The sequence below is a fragment of the Xenopus laevis genome, chromosome 6L (genome assembly GCF_017654675.1).
Source record: "Xenopus laevis strain J_2021 chromosome 6L, Xenopus_laevis_v10.1, whole genome shotgun sequence".
NCBI classification, from domain to species: Eukaryota; Metazoa; Chordata; class Amphibia; order Anura; family Pipidae; genus Xenopus; species Xenopus laevis.
In genome coordinates, this window is record NC_054381.1 from 104557259 (window position 1) to 104576808 (window position 19550).

Here is a 19550-nt window from a genome sequence, read left to right on the forward strand (position 1 = left end):
ATATTGTCCACATATATTGGATTTGGGTCCAAGTTTGCCAGACCATCCTATCATACTGGAACCACCAATTCTGTTCACACTCCCTTTGTTGGCAATAAAAATAAACAAATGTAAAGTGTGTATACAAGAGAAATACCTTTGAAAGTGCTTCTCAGTAGTTTTTTCTTTCTTTTTGTATACTTTTGAGTCATCATAACACGTTTGAATCACCGTGGTGCCTTCAAAAGTCGGCAGTGAGCAACTTCACACCTAGCCTTGTACTTGTGAATATGCTTTGGAATACTGACATAGTTCCATGCCTTTTTCTGTGCCTTCCTGCTAGGAGGGCTGGGATAAATGAATCGTTCTCTATATTAGGGCAGGTAAACATGGTGTACTGCAGTTATTTTTTTGTGTAAAAAAATAACATACCAGTGCATTATACGTACCAGATATATATGCATTGTGCTTAAAAAAAAGTAGTGTTTGAGGTTGATTTATTGAATGTTTCTGTAAAACTCCTAATAGCCCATCCACTTCCTGCTCCCTGAATTCCCAGGCTGTGCAGTGGAGCAGTTCATTGCACTGTAGGACAGGAGCCAATCAGCAGCTAGCAGGACCTGACTTTGCTGTGTGACTGCAAGGCTGTAATTGGCTGTCCCCCTCCTACTGTGCTTCTGGCAGGGACCATTAGGACATGCCCACCCCTCATTTGAAACACAGACAGGGACCAGAGAACATCTATAGTTATATATTATTATAAAGATAATATTAATTTTTAGTACCATGTAAACGTAACATCATTTATTACTCATAATTGGCTACAAAATTAGGGTTTTTTTCATTTAACCAATATGTCTCCTTTAACATTACCCCACATGCCACTCCACTGAGCCTGAGCAATGGCAGGGCTCTGCTGCAATTAAAGGGGTTGGTTACGTTTTAATTAACTTTTGGAATGATGTAGAGAGTCATATTCTGAGATACTTTGCAGTTTACATTTTTTTTTTATTATTTTTGGTTTTTGCGTTATTTAGCTTTTTATTCAGCAGCTCCACAGTTTGCCTTTTTAGCAATCTGGTTGCTAGGGTCCAAATTACCCTGCATGCAACCATGCTTTTTTGAACAAGAGAATGGAATATGAATAGGAGAGGGCCTGAATAGAAAATGAGTAGCAATGATAATACATTTATAGCCTTACAGAGCTTTTGAAAACTGGAAAGAGTCAGAAAAAGAAGGCAAATCATTCAAAAACGATAAAAAATAAGTAATGAAGACCAATTGAAAAATAGCTTAGAATTTGCCATAATATATTAGAAGTTAACTTGGTGATCGACCCTTTAATGTTCCCTTTCCTGCTCACCACTACCCGGTGACTAATCAGTGCAGTCTGGAAGGGTAAGTGCCTGTCCAACACACTGCAGTGCATGACTAAGGCGCTGGACTACTTAAAAACAGAGCCCTCTTTCATGTGAAGTCTGTATCTATTACTCCAACCAAGTTATTTTGTGATAAGAACCCAGGTCCACTTTCCTTTCTATATTGGTAAATAACAGGCATATGGGCTGCAACTGGCTAACAGTGCAATATGTCACTCAATATATCTAGCTTTAGATATATGGCAAAGATGAAAAGATTACATATTGACTTGTTACTGAAACCGGAAGTAGGTGTATGTGTTCTATACACAGAAATGCAAATGTCATTTTCCACACATGATGGCACGCTTGGAAAGAAAATAAAATACATTAGGTTCATTATTTGTGGGTATGCTTTTCATTAAAAAGATGCTATAATTTAGGATGATCGTGAGTTATTTTTAAACTTCTATTTAGCTCCTTATTTAAAGCATTTAGAAATTTTATCAATTATGTTTCTGGGCAAGTTTAATAAGGTGAATTACTGAGGGCATACAGTAACGTTTTAATCAAACAGGATTTTAAAAGTTACTGAGGCTTATAAAAACACAAGGCTGCAAACCACAGAACTCTAAGATGACTCTAAGATGACTTCTTATAGAGTACACAATTAAGTAAGGGTTACAAACGTTGCCACCATTGAGATTTGCTTTAAGGTTTCATTTTACGGTTAATCGCTAAAGAATGTTCTCCAACTCACCCTAAAACATTTTTTAGGGAGATTAATAGCATCAGAATTGGGGAAAGTGCATTGCTAGGAAACATATTTTTTCTGTAGCATAAGCCCAGATACATAGTTACTGCATTGCTGGCACAATGTTACTTCCTCTGCCAACATTGTAGAACCTGCATAAAAGGGTGGCAGGGTTAGTCTAAGCAATGATAGTTGTCCTATTAGTTAGCTAGATTGCTCTGGCTTTACAGTATTTACACAGGTGTAGGATCCATTATCCAGAAACCTGTTATCCAGAAAGCTCTGAATTACATGTAGACCATCTCTCATAGACTCCATTACATTTTAAAGCCATCACAAATTTGTTGTGACTGAGCTATGGGAAAATGACATATACTTGTGGAAAAAAACCTTTCAGTCTCAATAAAATGCAATGGTAAAAGTCAGGTCTAGTACCTAGCTCAGGGGTCAGCAACCTTTACTATCAAAAGAGCCATTTTGCCCACCTTCCACTAAGGAAAAATAGTCTGGAGCCGCAAAACATAACACCGCTTATAAACTTTTAAAAGTAAAAGTAAAACTTTTTTTTAATTTTTACTGTTACAACAACAAAAGTGCAATGTGTAGGCCTACTTTGAAATAAATTAAACACTGATAGCCCTATTAAATGCTAGTGTTCTCATCTGTTTAAAGGTGAGGGCTATAGACATCATTAAAATATGCGTCACATCCATGTCTATAGCCCTCGCACCTGCTGCAGTTCGACTCTGGAGACTTCTCTCTTGTCTTAAGTGTGCGACTGCGGTAAGGACCATGATGAATCATCTTGCTGCAACACGGTCTTGTCTGGGGTGTCGATACAACCGTCACACCTGCTGGTGGCTTTTTGAGCTGCCAGCAGGTGTGAGGGCGGTATAGACAACGTGATAGGCAAAGCCGCAAGACTGAGCCGCAGCAAGCGGGATGAAGAGCCGCATGAGGCTCCGGAGCTGCGGGTTGCCTACCCCTGACCTAGCTATTAGTGATATGAGAGTCAGGAAAAACTCAAACCACACCTGACCCTAACCTGCAAAATGTTTCCCTTGTAGGACCCAACCCGCAAGCCACAAAAAGCCATATCTCACTACACAGCCACTACAGTATTGTAGTACCTCAGTGTGACCCGCACCCAACTCACACCCTGGACACCCAAAATTCAGCCCGAACCCACGGGTATCACTACTAGATATTGATCAAATCTTATCTTTTCGGCTGGTGACCAGCCTGCTGCTAACTGGTTACTATAGGTTAGTGGGTTTTTTTTTAAACTTTTTTCCTATGACAAAATCTGCTTAGAACCAGATATTCATCTTGTTTTAATACCGGTACTTGTTTTGTTGTAGAAGGTCATATGACTTTATTCATGGGGACATGGAGACCCACCTTGAATAGTATGGTGATCCATTGCTGGGCCCTGACTCATACATTACGTATTACTAAAGGACACCTGGCCAAAGGAAAAAGTCATATTTTAATACATTTTCCTCTTAAAATTCTTCCCATATTGTATGAAGGCATACTGTTGTCAGAATAATATCTAAAATAACACTGTTTTGTGTGAAAAAATAAATAAATTGTATTTAATAAAAGGAGTTTCTAAGCCTTTATGGTTGTAGTGTGAATCTGGTGAGCTGACTGCAGGATCATCGGGTTTCTTAATATCATGGTCTTTTTTTTTTCCTGAATTTACAGTTTTTTGGCAGCAAAAATCCGACAGCTGCTCTGTTTCATCCGTTTTCTGTAATAAAAAAAATAGATTTTGAAAAATTATGTCATAGGAATCTCAGATCTAGTCCTTAGGAATGCCTAATAATGCAGATGTTCATTATCTAGGACCATTTTTGGGGAATGTAATTAAAGTCACAATTGTTGTTTAAAATCACATTTTTGTGCATGTTTAGCCCTGCTGGCAATGTAAAAAGGTTTGCTGGAAAAATGTGCAAGTTTACTCATTGTTGCTAAGCAAAGGTTAGCGTTAACACCTGCTCTGGAGTTTTGTTAAATAATTAGTCGCAAAAACTTTTTTGCGATTGCAACATTTTATTACATACAAGTTCGCCAAAGCCATTTTGTCAGAAACTTCGCAAGGAAGCTGTCATAAAGGACACAATGGTCGTACCAAACCTTTTTGCTCCAATGAAACATTACATTCCCCTGTTTATATTTTTTTCTTTTTATATAACAAGTATGCAAACCAGTGTTTAATAGATATTTTGTGTTGCTATATTGCTTTTGTTATGAATTATTTAGCTTGTATTAGCACGCATTAATTACATGCGATATATATATATATATATATATATATATATATATATATATATATATATATTCCTATAGGTTTGTAATTTATAGAAAGACACATGTTTTGGATTGCATGTGAAAATTTACCCATTTAGTAATCAAGTCATCCTTCTTTTAGTTGCTTTACAGCAGTACTCAACAGTGATGGGGGCTGGTAAAAAATTTTTCAACCCGAATCAGTGGTGTAACTACCGGGGGTGTAATTGGGCCAGGGCCCGCACCCCCCTCAGGGCCCCTCGGCAGCTCGCATGCCACTGGATTCCGGCTGAAAATAGCGTACGGAGGGGGTCTGGGGGGCCCGGCTGCACGTCCCGCGGATAGGGCCCGCCCCCCTCTAGTTACGTTACTGACCCGAACCTGATACTTCCAAAAACCGCAATCAGCCCAGCTTATTGTCCTCTTCTAAATTATGACTCGCACTTGACCTGACTCCCCTTTGTTGATTCCTATATGGGTGGGATCAGTCAACAAGGGGAGGGGTCAGCACTCTTACGTGATCAAAGGAGAGAAGGCCTGCGACCTGGAGCTTTCCTTCTGGCCCAAACCCACCTAATTAGCTGGTTTGGGTCAACTCACTCATTACTAGTACAGGTATGGGATCTGTTATCTGGAAACCCACTATCCAGAAAGCTCTGAATTATGAAAAGTCTGTCTCCCATAGACTCAATTTTATCCAAATAATCAAAATATAGAAAAAAATTCTATAATAATAAAACAGAACCTTGAGTTTATTGCGTTTATTTTCAGTTTACATGATTTTCTATTAGACACAATGTAAAAAAAAAAAAAGTGTGTGTGTGTACAATTTTATGTATAAATTAATATCACAGTTGTCTTTGATCTAAGTTTGAAGATAAAGTCATACAGAAGCTTTTGAATATTTAGTTATTTAAGTCCCACCTTGCCTTGGGCTTGGAAAGGAAACAATTCTCAATAGTTTTCAGGCAAGGTAAACAGAAAGGCATGCTGCTTGATTTACTGAGACAAGAGATTGCATATTTAATGGAGTTATTGTGTATTTTCCTTTTTACAGAATCGACTCATTGAAGCCACTCGACTCATTAGAGTCACTGTGGATTGCCAGTCATAATGTATGATGGCAGAAATAACAATTTATCTTGATAATAATGTTCTTTTATATAGAGTCCAGGTAACGTTTCAGATAAATAGTAAAATCAAATTCTATAGGTACAAGTTGTGTTATTAATAACCCATGATGCACATGGGGAATACATCCTTTTTATTGAGTTGTCATGACTAAGCATTCATAGGATGTTGCCTGTTAAAGTGGCTGATATATGGTTCTACAGCTCATTCATAAATTATAGTCAAATCTCAGCTCTAAATGTATGCATGGCATGCCAAGGCAGCTCCAGGTGATACAGTGTACAGTATGTTATGGTCATACTACAAATATCTAAAGGAAGGAGCCTTAAGCTAATAAAAATCACTCTTTATTTATAGTACTCTTAAAGAGAAACTTGTGAAAATGAACATATAATATATGCTTCGTCCTATATTCATTTAATATATGCTTCATCCTATAAAAATATGAAATGTTCTAAATTTAAGCAGGTAAAAAATCTTTGCAATTTATGAAATATTCTACTATGCAGAATCCCCCTCTCAGCAATCTTTTTTTTATTCTCTCTTTATGCAGGAGTCGGAGTCAGAGTTTGTCAGCTTTCATACATCTTTGGTGTGTTCTCCCTTTACCTAAACAATGTATTAGAGCTACAGTATGTGTCCTTCAGTTAGCTGCCAATCAACATCTGACTGAAGAGTATATCTATTATTTCATTTTTTTGTACAGAATGTTTAATAATATTTAGGAGGTTTTGGATTCCATAAAACAAAGCTCATATTACATTTTAATTTCCACGATAGTTCACCTATAAGTAAACAGAACCTTATTTAACTTGGGTATTTTTTTAGGGATGGAAATGGTGGTGGATGAAAATATTTGTGTGAGGGTGGGAAAGATAAAAATACTGAGGGTCACATTGAGAAAACAAACAGTTTAGGTAGGAAAACAAATATACAGTTTCTACAGTTCTACAGTTTTTGATGTTGGAAATGGAATGCCTGCCTGTTTCTGCAAGCCTTGACATATTTATTACTGACATGCCTTTTTTGGATTTCATATTGGTTCCTTTTATTAATGCTTGATTAATCGGCTCTGCTTCAACAGCCTGCCCGTTGCATGTGAAAGATCAATTTCCTGATTGGAAACTAGAGAGAGACTGGATCACACTAATATACAGTAATGATGTATGTCAGCTAGGACGGATTCTGCAATTATTGAATTGCCTGCTGGAAGGGTGGGGAAAAGGGGTAATGAGCAGTCAGACCCCAGATACAGAACACTGTACAGCAGTTCAATCATGTAGATAAGCAGAAGGTGGTTTGTATTTGCCATCTTTTTTTTTATTTGTGAAATAGTGTGCCCATTTGTTTAATAACATTAGACAAAACAGTAGAACTCTGGACTGTACGAATCCTTTTACAGTAGTAAAAGTATATTTAAAAAGTTTACATGGGGATACATCAGCAAATACCCCAGCAACCAGTGTCTGATTTAGCCAGGATTACACCTGGATTAATTAAATGTATTAATAACAAATTGATCTTGTACATGTTTATACTGTGATCATATCCCCCTAAGCTGCTGATTTTCTAAAGAGAATAACTCCAGTCTGTCATTTTTTTGTTATTACATCAGTTGGTTGTTTACATACAGGAAGAATTGTGCCCGTCTCTTAAATACCTTGTTTGATATGTAGAATTGTGCTTCCTTTAATGTGTGTAAAGATCTGTGCTTTGGATATATTGTCTGCTGATTTGCACCCACTGAGAAACAATCATTAATGGGGTATCCATAGTAACAGCCAATATGCATTAATCAGTTAAAGCTGCCATGGAAACAATCTCTGTTTTGTTATTAGCATTTATCTTTAATATGTATCATCACATTTCTTACTTTTATTTTAGGGCTACCAGATCATTTGAAAATTTGGGGACATGTATAATAAATGCATGTTGCAGGACTGCACTGAAAAGGAAATACAACCTTTAGCAAAGTCTGCCCTTTAGCAAACTCTGTAATCTGAAAATGACTCAGGCTATTTAAATATAGCCTGTAGGTGTCTGAAGACAAGTAATAAGGCTTACAAAATCTCTTGTAAGTGCTGCATAATGTTATACTGCAGTACAATATACTAACTCAATAGTTAGTTATTGTGACAGTAGTTGTGTTATGGGTTAGTCAGTATAGTATGTGCTGGTATATATATTTATATTAGCAGCAGTTTTAACTCACAAGTATTCAATCACGTAACTGTCATCAGCTGAAAGTGCTACTTAACTCAAGCTGATTTAAAAGGTAATTGAACATAAAATTTCCAGCATAAGATACAGAGTTAGTATTCTTAATAACTCACTTTGGAAAACAGTCCTAACTGTAAAAATATCAGTTTTTAAAAATAAACCGAGGTTTCAGTGTCAGTGATTAGCCCCACAAGCAGTTGCCTCTAGGTTTTAATGGTGTCACACAATAGCAACCCCAGATAAAAAATTATATAACTAGTCTCTTAATTGCAGTGCTACTTTATTTACTGCCAAACAGCATCAGAGGAATGTTGGCAACTAATCTAGCACTACTTTATTTACTGCCAAACAGCATCAGAGGAATGTTGGCAACTAATCTATCTAATGAATCAGTAGTTACAGTTTCCTTTAATAAAATTCTGCAACTTCCTCAACAGGGCTAAAGTTAAAAAAGAAAGAAAGTTAAAATGACTGTTGGGTACCTGCTACCCTGTGCTGCTACTCCTCTTCAAAAACAACACCAACCCAGCATGTTTTTACTCCACTGTTTTCTGTCAGTCTTCAAGGTGCACCCTGTGCCAGTTTTAGGAGGGTGCATGCACGTGCAAAAATCTCTGGAAATATTCACGATGCACTCGTCTAAGTATGGTGGGGGATACCTGGAAGACTATTGACTATTGTTTCAATAGTATTGTAAATGTATTGATATTGTATCATGAGAAATTGAAAAGTGGAACTTTAAAATGGTCAAAAACTAAAAGCAAGGGAAAAAAACAGTTGAAATGAAAATAAATATTTTGAATGTGAACTATGCCTGTAAGTTGTATAACCTTGCTGCAGGGCTGGTTACTAATTAGCTCTTAGGCATATTGTACACTCCAGTAGCTATGTAGTCATGCTGTGCATTGCATATCTTAATTACTACCTAGCCCTGAAGCATGGGGACTTGATAGGTGTTTTTATAGGACATCTGTTACAAACACATGCTGCATGGTTGGTAAGTAGTTAGTTCTACTGCAATATACTAAGTTGTGGAGAAGACAAGGCAATGTGCTTTGTGTTTTATTAAAAAGTTCACACTGAATGACTGATTAGTATAGTAGGCTGAACAAGCATTTAACTGGAGGCACATCAAATGCATTATCTAGGGTAGTGCTGTGTACATTTTCTACATGTAGTGGGTCGATTATTTTTCATTCCACATGTTCGAGGTCTTGATAATATTACAATGGTAATATCATATAAAAGAATCTTTCGAGCCCTTAGGCAGACTGGGGGGGGCCATAAAACAATAGCGAGGGGCACATCTGGTACTCAGGGCTCCAGATGGAGAGCCTTGATATAGTGCAGTAATATATTGAACGGATCCAGAAAGCATCTGTTTTGCATGTATTCCTGGTTTAAGACCAGATCAGCTTCTTTTATAGTTGTCCAGTTCTAAATGAATGATCTGGCACCCCTAATTTAAGTTGGTCATACAAGGACTGACCCGAATGGTATGTTACTGATTGGCCTCTGGACCAAACGGATGCAACGTGGGCCAGATTCAACTCAGTGAGAAAAAGTTATCTCCTGGTCTATTATGTGAAAATTCATGGACAAGATTCAATTTTAGGAGAAAAAACATATTAAACCACATCTTTAAATTCAGTTGGAATTTTCACATGATAAACAGTGAGATGCGTTTTTCTGAATTGAATTGCATTACAAATTGAATTTCTTCCATGACTGTTCATGTGATAAACCTATTTCTCACTGAATCGAATATGGACCTATATGTCTTTTTTTGAAGCTGGCAAATAATATAATCTGAAATGTTGCTGGAATTATGCTATACAGGTACTATAAACAAGTAGTTTTATGCTTCACCAAGAGAGTGCTGCATCATTCTGCTTTAGATATTCAAGGTTTGTGCAGGTGGATGCACTGCACCTCTTTGAAGTAATAGTTCACATTTGAGGTAACTTTAATTATGTTGTAGCATGTCCAATTCCTAGCAACTTTGCAGTTGGTCTTCATTTTATTTTTTTTTTTAAATTAGATTTTGAATTATTTGCCTTGCTCTTCTTCCTCTTTACAGCTTTCAAACGGGGATCATTCACCCTGGCATCCAAAACACTATTGCTCTGTGATGCTACAATATCTAGCCTCTAATATAAACCACTGCCTGTTTGCTAAGTAAATAAGACCCTAGCAACATAATAGCTGCTGAAATACCAAACTGGTGTGCTGCTGAGCAAAAGCTAAATAACTGAAGAATCATAAAAAACGAAGACCAGTTGCAAATTGTCTCAGAATCTACAACAGCATACTAAAGTGAATAAAGGTGAATTAACCCTTTAAAAAGGTTGTTCATCTTCCAACACTTTTTTCAGTTCAGTTGGTTTCAGATAGTTCACCAGAAAAATACTTTTTCTAATTATTTTATATTTTTTATGTGTGACCGTTCTTCTACTAGTGAAGTGTAAATCGAATTTTTCACCTTTTCTAAAGCAGCTCTGGGAGGAGGGGGGTCGTCGCTGACCCAGTAAACTGTTCTAAATTGATATGTTTCTTATCTGTGTCCCTGCTGATAAAAGAATCGCCTGAAGAATGTATCAACTAAATGTTGCAAAATTGTAACAGTTCAGAATCTGTACCTGACTACTAAACTGCCAGACTGAAACACCAGGGACAGGAATATTCAACTTTAAACTTAGATTTTGGAAAAATGGTAAAAAATGGAAAGCAGTTGAAAAAAGTCTTTATTTCTGGCTAACAATCTGAAAACAACTCAGCTGAAAAAGTGTTTGGAAGTTGAACAACCCCTATGGCTATAGACTGAATGTGTGCACTGGTGTTCTATGCAGGAAGAGAAGAAGAGCCCATAGATGCAGGCTGTCAGGTCTGAAAATATTCAACCCACAAGGATTGCAGAATTATTTATGACAGGCCATAAATGCCCAGATGGTTGGGCAGTATGGTTCAACCTGGCTAAATGTGGGCATGTATGACCAGGTTTAGCTTTTATTTGCTGCATAAACATGTACCTTATTGACCTGTTTCAATTTGATGGCTACATAGCAGCCTATTTCAATAAAATGTCCAGGCACTGACGCCAACATAATGTAGTGTTACTTGTCACTGATGCAAACTTCATATTTAAAAGTATAGAAAGCCCTTTGAAGTGACTTGTCTGGTAATTGATTCAATTTTACTATAGTAATATTTTTCATGGTGTTATTAATTAGCTATATGTTTATATTTCTTGCATAGGTTTTGAAATACTGGTTCAAGCACCATGGGGAACAATGCTGGGAAAAAAGACCACAGCAATGACGATCCCACAAAGGTAAGAACCTGCCCAGAAGCATAAATAGTGCTTGGAGTGTTAGTAAGCTTATATAAACACATGTTCCATATCTGTTTTTACACACTTTAATAATATTGAACTATTTTTAGCTTTATTTTATTTCTGTTTCCAGAGGGTGCAATTTCCTTCACATCTACAAATGTTTTGTACAACACACCAGAACCTATATTTTGCTGCATAAAAAACAGATTTTATTCTTAGGACTTAATTTATCTAATTACATGTATATTTAATACATATTTTACTTAATGTGAAAGTTTGGACAGATTTATAAAATCTCAAGATCAGCTGCATGCCAGTATAGTCCAATGCTAAGAAGAACTTATTTTGTCTGGCCTTTACAGGCATGTGTCTACGAATGGGCATTTCTTCTCAATTCTCTATGTAAAAAGTAAATGGCTTATGTGTCTGCACAGCTTCTAGAAGGAGGGAGAGCTAGAGAGAGAGAGAGAGAGAGAGAGAGAGAGTCAGCATTTTATTGCCCAAGTGCATTGTGGTTATGAATTAGAAGAATATTGCTGTTTTCTTCCTGGCTGCACAGGGCAAATTCCTACTCCAGAGACATACTGAAGTAATTAACCTTACTTTTTGTCACCACTTTGAAATCTTTTGCCAGCACATTTACTACAATCTCGGCTAAAAAAGTTACACTGTTAGAAACTAAATAAAAGCATATGTAGCATTGTTATCAGTATGCGATTTAGTAGATTGTAGACTCCATTTTATAAACATAATCCAAATTAGTAAAAACTATTTCCTTTTTCTCTGTAATAATAAAACAGTATCTAGTAATTGCTCCCATTTAACTAATGACTAATAACTATAATTAATCCTTATTGTACGCAAACAAGCCTATTGGGTTTATTTAATGTTTAAATGATTTTCTAGTAGACTTAAGGTATGAAGTTGAAAAAATCCTTTTCCAGGAAAATTCAGGTCCAAGCGTTCTGTATAACAGGACCCATACCTGTACTATAAAATATGTGAAGGATAATACAAAATTATAACATACAGGATTTTATATGTTGTGTAAAAGTAATAGATCAGCTCGGCATTTTCTACAAACAGCTAAATTTCTGGGTAATTGTGCTACTTTTTTAAAACCTTGTTTTAAGGATTGTGTACATTACTCTCTGTTTCCTCCAAGTCTAGATAAATAAAGCTATATTTTCTATGACAATGTAACACTTTATTAAGTAGTCTCTGATATGAGCACTTCACTAAAAATAGATCACACAATTGTCTAAAAAGTTGGAGATTGCAGATGCTTTATTTATGTATCTGGAAACATGCTTCACGCATTCAACTCCACTTCTAAATCTTTTCCTACATTCATGCAGAATGTGTAAAATAAAATGGCAACACGATAAGGCAGTGTTAGATAGCAAGAGACTCCGTTTTTGCCACTGGAGTTTTATGTGGTACATAGCGGCTGAAACACTTCTGGATTTGCAGTCAGAGCAACGAGGTTTCACTACAACTACAATTCCCAACCTTGTTCATCCAAGTTGGTGTATTATATTGAAACCAGTCATTAAGCTGTGGTAAACTTACCTGTGGAATTTTTCTGAAGTTTTGGTGATATTTGCTAGCATGTATGGTAATCAGTTTTTTGCTTCATCCGCAATATACTCTCTGCCAGAAATCCCTCCTTCTCAGTGCCGTCCAATGCCCAATGTTTGTGCTCCAAAATTCTGTAACAAATTTCTAGCAATTTAACAATTTCATTTTAACTATTTGCACTTTTACACAATGCACACAGATATGCCCTAAAGCATTTCCATGCTGAAAAGCTTTTAGGTATTTCAAGTCAATATGGGATGGCAGGGGGGAGGTTTTGAAGCCCCCGTATTCAATCAGCCTAATACAATCACCTTTGAGCAGAGACTCACTGAGGATGGTGTATGGGATGATGCTCAGTTTGATAAGAGGGGGTATAATTTCTAGGCACCAGAGGTCTGCAATCATTGTGCCAAAGCGTATAAGAGAGATGAGTTAGGAGCTAAGGCTAGGTAGGAAAAAAACGTTGGCATCGGACTTGAGTAGGAGAGAGATTTCTGGAAGAATCCCAAAAAAAGAGAATTGCATTCAGTTATATATTTTACATGTTTAATTTCATTCACATATATCCCATTATAACCCTTTGGTTATTGGACATATTTATTTTGGTAAATATTTATTTGGTGTTCTAAATTTATGTTTATGTTTTTTTTGTCTTTATTATTATAAACTGCACATCTGATTGTATAATTCTCGCGACCAACTATAAGATGTAATTGTTACGACATACTATTTAGGCCCTGCGAGACCGACATTGTTTCAAGTTCATGTCAACAATTTTCAATAAAAATTATAATTGAAAAAAATAAATAAATAAACTGCACATCTGAAGGTAATGGAAGTCGTACCTAAGGCAACAGTTGAAGGGCCTTATTTTTGGCATCTCTTATTAAAGGATTTTACGTACTGTATTAACAGGGAACAACTACATTGATTCCGGGGAATGCATCTATAAATAACAATTTAATGTACTAACTTTTCTCTGAAATACTGCTTTCCATCACTGGGGTTTCTATTGCTCTGCAGTTTTTTTAGTAAGCCACTTAAATAAATGATGTTCCATTGCTTCTAGTTAGAAGTAATTGCATTTTTTACAAGGGGGTAACTGCATAGAACATTCACGCAGAGCCTAAATGGCTGAATCAAATGCTAAATTTATGCATAGCTTTGGATAATTATTCTATTATTCATCATCACATTTAATTGTGGTACAGAATTCAGAAATTTGGAAAATCTCATGGTGACATTTAATTCAAAGAACAAAATGCTTTGAAGTTAAAAGGGGTGTTCACCTTCCAAACACTTTTTTTCAATTCAGTTGTTTTTAGGTTCCCCAGAAATAAATACTTTTTTCAATTACTTTCCATTATTTATTTTATACAGTTTTTTCAAAATCTAAGTTTAAAGTTGAATGTTTGAGTTCGACAGCTCAATAATTCTAATTCGGACTCTGAAGTTCTACAATTTTGCAACATTGAGTTGATACATTTCTCAGCAGCATCTCTGGAGTATTAGCAACTATTGTATCAGCTGCCTGTAGTGAAACCCAGAGATTCTGATCAGCATAAGAAAATGTATCTACTAAATGCATTTAGAACAGTTTACATGGTCGGCGCCCAACCATCCCAGAGCTGCTTCAGAAGGTGAAAAATAACACTTCAATTTTAGAAATACGATCACACATAGAAAATAGAAAGTCATTGGTAAAAGTTATTTCTAAAGATCTATCTGAAAACAACTAGTTGTTTGAAGGTGAACAACCCCTTTAATAAAAAACCTAGATATCTTTCTATATGGGTCTGACTTTTAAATTCTTGCAGATACTGCTATTCCATATGTAAACAGTCTACATAAATAATAATTACATTTTCTGACTTATATGTTTGAATTTAAAAACACTCCTGCAAATTTCTGATAGGATATGTAGAAAAAGAGCAATGTTAGCACTGAATTGTTCTTAGCATTCTGAATAAATTCCCCTGTGTTGCCTTGCTCTAATGTTTACTTGTATTATGTATTTCATCTTCAGGAAATTTTTGTGGTGGTAGCAGAATAAGTTTCCCAACTACAAAACATCCTCTCACTTGCTCTGCAACAGGGCTTTTAATCTTTTCAAGTTCATCTTGGTCCCAGCAGAATTTTGCCTGCGGCACATACTTTGTCTTAAACTCTGCATTGTCTTATCCACTAAAGTTTTCTCCTGTTTGGTCTGTTGCTGAAATGTGTACAAGATCAGATAAGAATTTTCGTTTTCTCTTTCTATCTTTAAGAAAACAATCTTTACACAAATGCAGAAATGCTCATTGTCTTTGCCATGAAAAGTACCAATACTGGCATGTAGTTGTTTCCAACTATAGTGATTAAGTAGAGGCAAGGGGTGGCAAAAAAACTTCCTGGTAACTTTACGAGACGAATTTCCACTTTCCTTGTCCTTTAAAGGAATTGTTCAGTGTAAAAATAAAAACTGGGTAAATAGATAGGCTGTGCAAAATAAAAAATGTTTCTAATAGTTAGTTAGACAAAAATGTAATGTATAAAGGCTGGAGTGCCTGGATGTGTAATATAACAGCTACAACACTACTTCCTGCTTTTCAGCTCTCTTGGTTTACACTGACTGGTTACCCTGGTTACCAGGCATTAACCAATCAGAGACTTGAGTGGGGGCCACATGGGTCATATCTGTTGCTTTTGAATCTGAGCTGAATGCTGAGGATCAATTACAAACTCACTGAACAGAAATGTACCATGTGGCCCCCCTTCAAGTCGCTGACTAACTCAGAGTTATAGAGCTGAAAAGCAGGAAGTTGGATTCTGGCTGTTTTATTAGACATCTGTTCTCTCCAGCCTTTATATATTACATTTTTGGCTAACTAACTAAATTACAAACATTTTTATTTTGCACAGCCTATCTATTTACACAGTTTTTATTTTCACACTGAACTATTCCTTTAATATCTAATTTTCCAACACAGGGAGGCCTATTTATCAAAGTCCAAATTTATCTCATTATTTTCTGAAAAATACTCCGACCAAATCCGCACAGGTTTTTCCCTTTATTTATCAATACATTTTCCCAAAAATTTCCTGTGCTGTGTGGGAAAAAACCTGAAAAAATCCCAAAAAATCACAAATCGTATGAATTTTTTTAGATCTTTCCACCCAAAAACCACAATCTTCGTATTATTGCATGAAACCCATCGCAGATCAAGATATCAACCTCGGCAGGTCAGAGATGCCGGATTTTTAGATTCTGACTTTTTACATCCTCGGGGTATAATATATGTATACAATTCTGAAAAAATATAGGGGTTTTTTTCCCCACTAAAAATTCAGATTTTATAGTTAAAAAAAAAAAACAATGTTTTTGTGTTTTTGACATTCAGACTTTAATAAATAACCCCCTGTATGTGGTACTTAACATTTCAATGAAAGTAAAAGTATATAATATGCAAAAAAAAGTATAAAAACTATTTTTTTCAAATGAATGATAACCCTATTACCTGAAAGAACATTACTTAGAAAACTATTGAATTTACATGTCCTATAGTATCCTTTTTAAGCAAACAATTATCAAGTGATTGGTTTTCAAGTGATTGGTTTTCACCTATCTAAACTTGCATAAATCCATGTTGATAAGCAAACAACATTTTTTTTTTTTTTTTTACAAGTTGTTGCCTAAGAGTGTTCATTAGCTTTTATGCATCTGTTACTTCTTCCAAGTGCCCTGAGGGCATAGTATTGGCCTGTGAGTTCACACATGGAGCAGATTTTGGTGCAAAAACTTGTACAGAAACACAGGCGAAGAAAACCAAGAAACAACCTTGTGTTTCTTTGCTCCACATTATGGAGAAACCTTTATCCAGAAAACCCTTATTCAGAAAACCCCAGGTGACAACAATTCCAGATGATCCCATACACAAGTATGATAGGAATGATTTAAATGAACAGGTTCATTCAAATACTGTTAAGTAATGTACTCAAGTGTATGTAAAGGGAAAAAATTCCCCACAACCCTTTTTGTCATAGGCTCATTTAGCTGGAGTCTTTCTAAGCTTTGTGATAAGGCTTTTTTTTTCAGTGTTCAAGTTTGTGTTTCCTTGTTATCTTTAAGTCACTGGTTTAACATCTTATTTGGATTCATTCCTTTTTGTTGAAAATATTTGGTCAGACCTGTTCTTATGGCTTAAAGGACAAGGAAAGCTGTTTTTCACTTCCTGCATCATTTCAATAGTCACCTGCTACTCTCCTAAATTGCTAACTTTGAATGCAGAAATACCTTTTCTAAACAGAATATTTTTGCCCTGTAGTTTTCCCCTACAAACAGGATTCTTAAACAGGATTCTGTCACGCGATTCCCAGTGATCTGCGCATGTGTGGACATAGCTGTGCTGGTTACGAAGATATGCTCCTGTGAAAGAGAGCGAATTCATGACAAATACCATGTGCGAATGTGCAGAATCCAAACTCTACCTATTGCGCATGCGATACAGTCTTGGTCTTAGGAAGAGAGCGATGCATTCTGGGTTAAGCTGTTTCTGTGCGAATCTTTTAAATGAATGCTTACTTCTGCAAATTTACAGCTCTATTAGCAAGTATTGAGGTGAGCCTTTCCTTGCTCTACATATTGTTTTTAGGCTTTCCTTGTCCTTTAACAAGGTTACAGATCCACAAAACCTATGCTGCAAGAATATATTAAAAAAAATCAAATTAATGTACACGCTCATATCTCATCCAAATACTATCTACAGTAATATCCTAGACAGAAATATGCATACTCCCTAAATATAAAGGATCTCAACATCAACTGGCTAATGCCCCAAAGTGGTGGCAGTACCTTTTTATTTTTTAGTCTAATCATTGTTGAACAGCATTACATCAATATTCTGAAGATAAATACTGCTTTTAAACAGCTTATATTTCCCTTTTAAAATCTGGAATATTGTTCTTACAAAAGTCTGACCCTTAAATTATCTGCTTGTTACTTTTAAGTTACAGTGCTCAGAGATACTGAAAAAATGTGTTTGTAAAATGTGAGCACTGAGGCTAAAACATGCTAGAAGAGATTATTAGACCTTGAACAAGAAAATAACAGGTCTTTGTGTTGCAATAGGGTCAGCTCTAATTGTGATCACCAGAGACTGATGAGACCTTTATAGGAATTCTACATGAATTTCACGATCTCAACTAGCAATACAATTTATAACTTTTACACAATGATGTATTTCAACAAAGATCTCCCATGTTATATGCTAAAGCCATCACTGTATAAATAATTCGTAGCGAAGGTGCTTTTTAAATTGGAAAATAGAAAACGAGATTATTTAGAATATTTGCAAAGAAGTGTCATTATGCTCCTTCTGCAGTTTTTTTCTTTTATTTGTGCAAAATGCGATGTTGCTGCTTCCACAACTGCTAAATAACAAAGACTTGCAATAAAATAAACTGTTGCGAAAGGCCCAATACTTAAGGTGGCCATACACACAGAGATCCACTCGTTTGGCGATTAGAGGGTGGCGGATAGTGGGATCGCATTAACGAACAGATGCGGTCCGCGATCCAACGGGATTTTTACCCCTGCCCGATCGACATCTGGCCGACTCTCAGCTAGATATCGATCGGAGAAGCCCGTCGGAGGGCCCACACACTGGCCAATAATTCAGAGGAATATTATTTAGATGTGTTGCCTGAATCAAAACAGACTGGTATTTCATTATTATTTATATAACATATATATAGTGATGGAGTTTATTTTTGTACTTTCCTCATCAACGTCTTTAGCAAACTTTTACAATTGAAGCAGAATGTAGGGAACTGCTTCTGCAGAGAAACACTTTCCATAAAAAGCACTTCAGTTTTTTCTTTGTCTGCAAGCGAATCTTGCCCTCATGAGGACTAATAATCTGGCAGTAATGCTCGGAAATATTTCCGATATGGGAAATATGGTGTAGAGCTTGTTAAGTGCACGCACTGACCCTGATGATATTTACTACAACATTCTTACAAATTCTTTTCATACGCAATTCAATCTGCCCTGTTATTTTTAGCTGCAGAAAACGCTGTTTACAGCCTTTTTTATCCAATAAAATATACAGGATTTTTTAGTGAAAGTACATTTCTGTTTTTGCTTCCTTTTTTTTTTTTTAAACAATGTGAAGGCATCAAGTAACACTACATCCATAGCAAGAATAGTCTGCGGGCAGATGGTTCCCAGCTGTGATCATTGCTGCATGTGTTCTCTGTATCAGCTTATCAAAATCAAAAATGTTATTTTATATCTGAAACCAAACCATTCTGTATTGGAAGCTGTCTTTACACTAGGATCAGTTGGGTGCAGGATCAAATGTGGACAAGTTTCTCAAACTGATTTAGTAGCCTTTACTAGCGTGAGACACACAAGCAAGTTGAGATGATGCTTTTAAATCTGGCTGCATTTTCCCAGCAGCACTTACAGGCCAGCAGATTGACAGATACTTGCTCATAATTCTTCTCTTTAACTTCCTAATCACACTTGCAGATGTAGACTTTACACAATATTGATGACCCTTGTGCATTATAAAAACTGTACATTAAAAGTTTATTTAGGGAAATATATTAAAACATTATTGATAGCAAAGTCATTCCCTTGTATCAGGCACAATGATTTCATGATTATTATGCTTTTGATGAAATTTTATTTTATCTGTAACTATAATAAGTCATACAGAAATGACTGCTTCAAATTTTGCAGAATGGAACCATATAATTCTGTGGCCATTGGTAACAAACCAAATGGGAAATTGCTGGATTTAGAGGTTTTTGAAACCACAATTAAACTCCCAAACACTAAAATGATGAATGTTGTCTGATGTATCAAAAAATCCTAATAAAATAGTACAAACGGAAAATTACGCTAAAAAAATCT

At 36.0% G+C, this 19550-nt stretch overlaps 1 protein-coding gene across 2 annotated transcripts in view; it reads left to right on the forward strand.

Moving 5' to 3' along the window:
• The window catches only part of mbp.L (myelin basic protein L homeolog), a 115072-nt gene that overhangs the window by 4579 nt on the left and 90943 nt on the right, over window positions 1–19550 (forward strand). For both annotated transcript variants that reach the window (XM_018266683.2, XM_018266684.2), the window contains exon 2: window positions 10993–11068. In XM_018266683.2, coding sequence (XP_018122172.1) covers window positions 11018–11068 — 51 coding nt within the window. In that variant the 5' untranslated portion in view covers window positions 10993–11017. The remainder of the gene's footprint in view (window positions 1–10992; window positions 11069–19550) is intronic.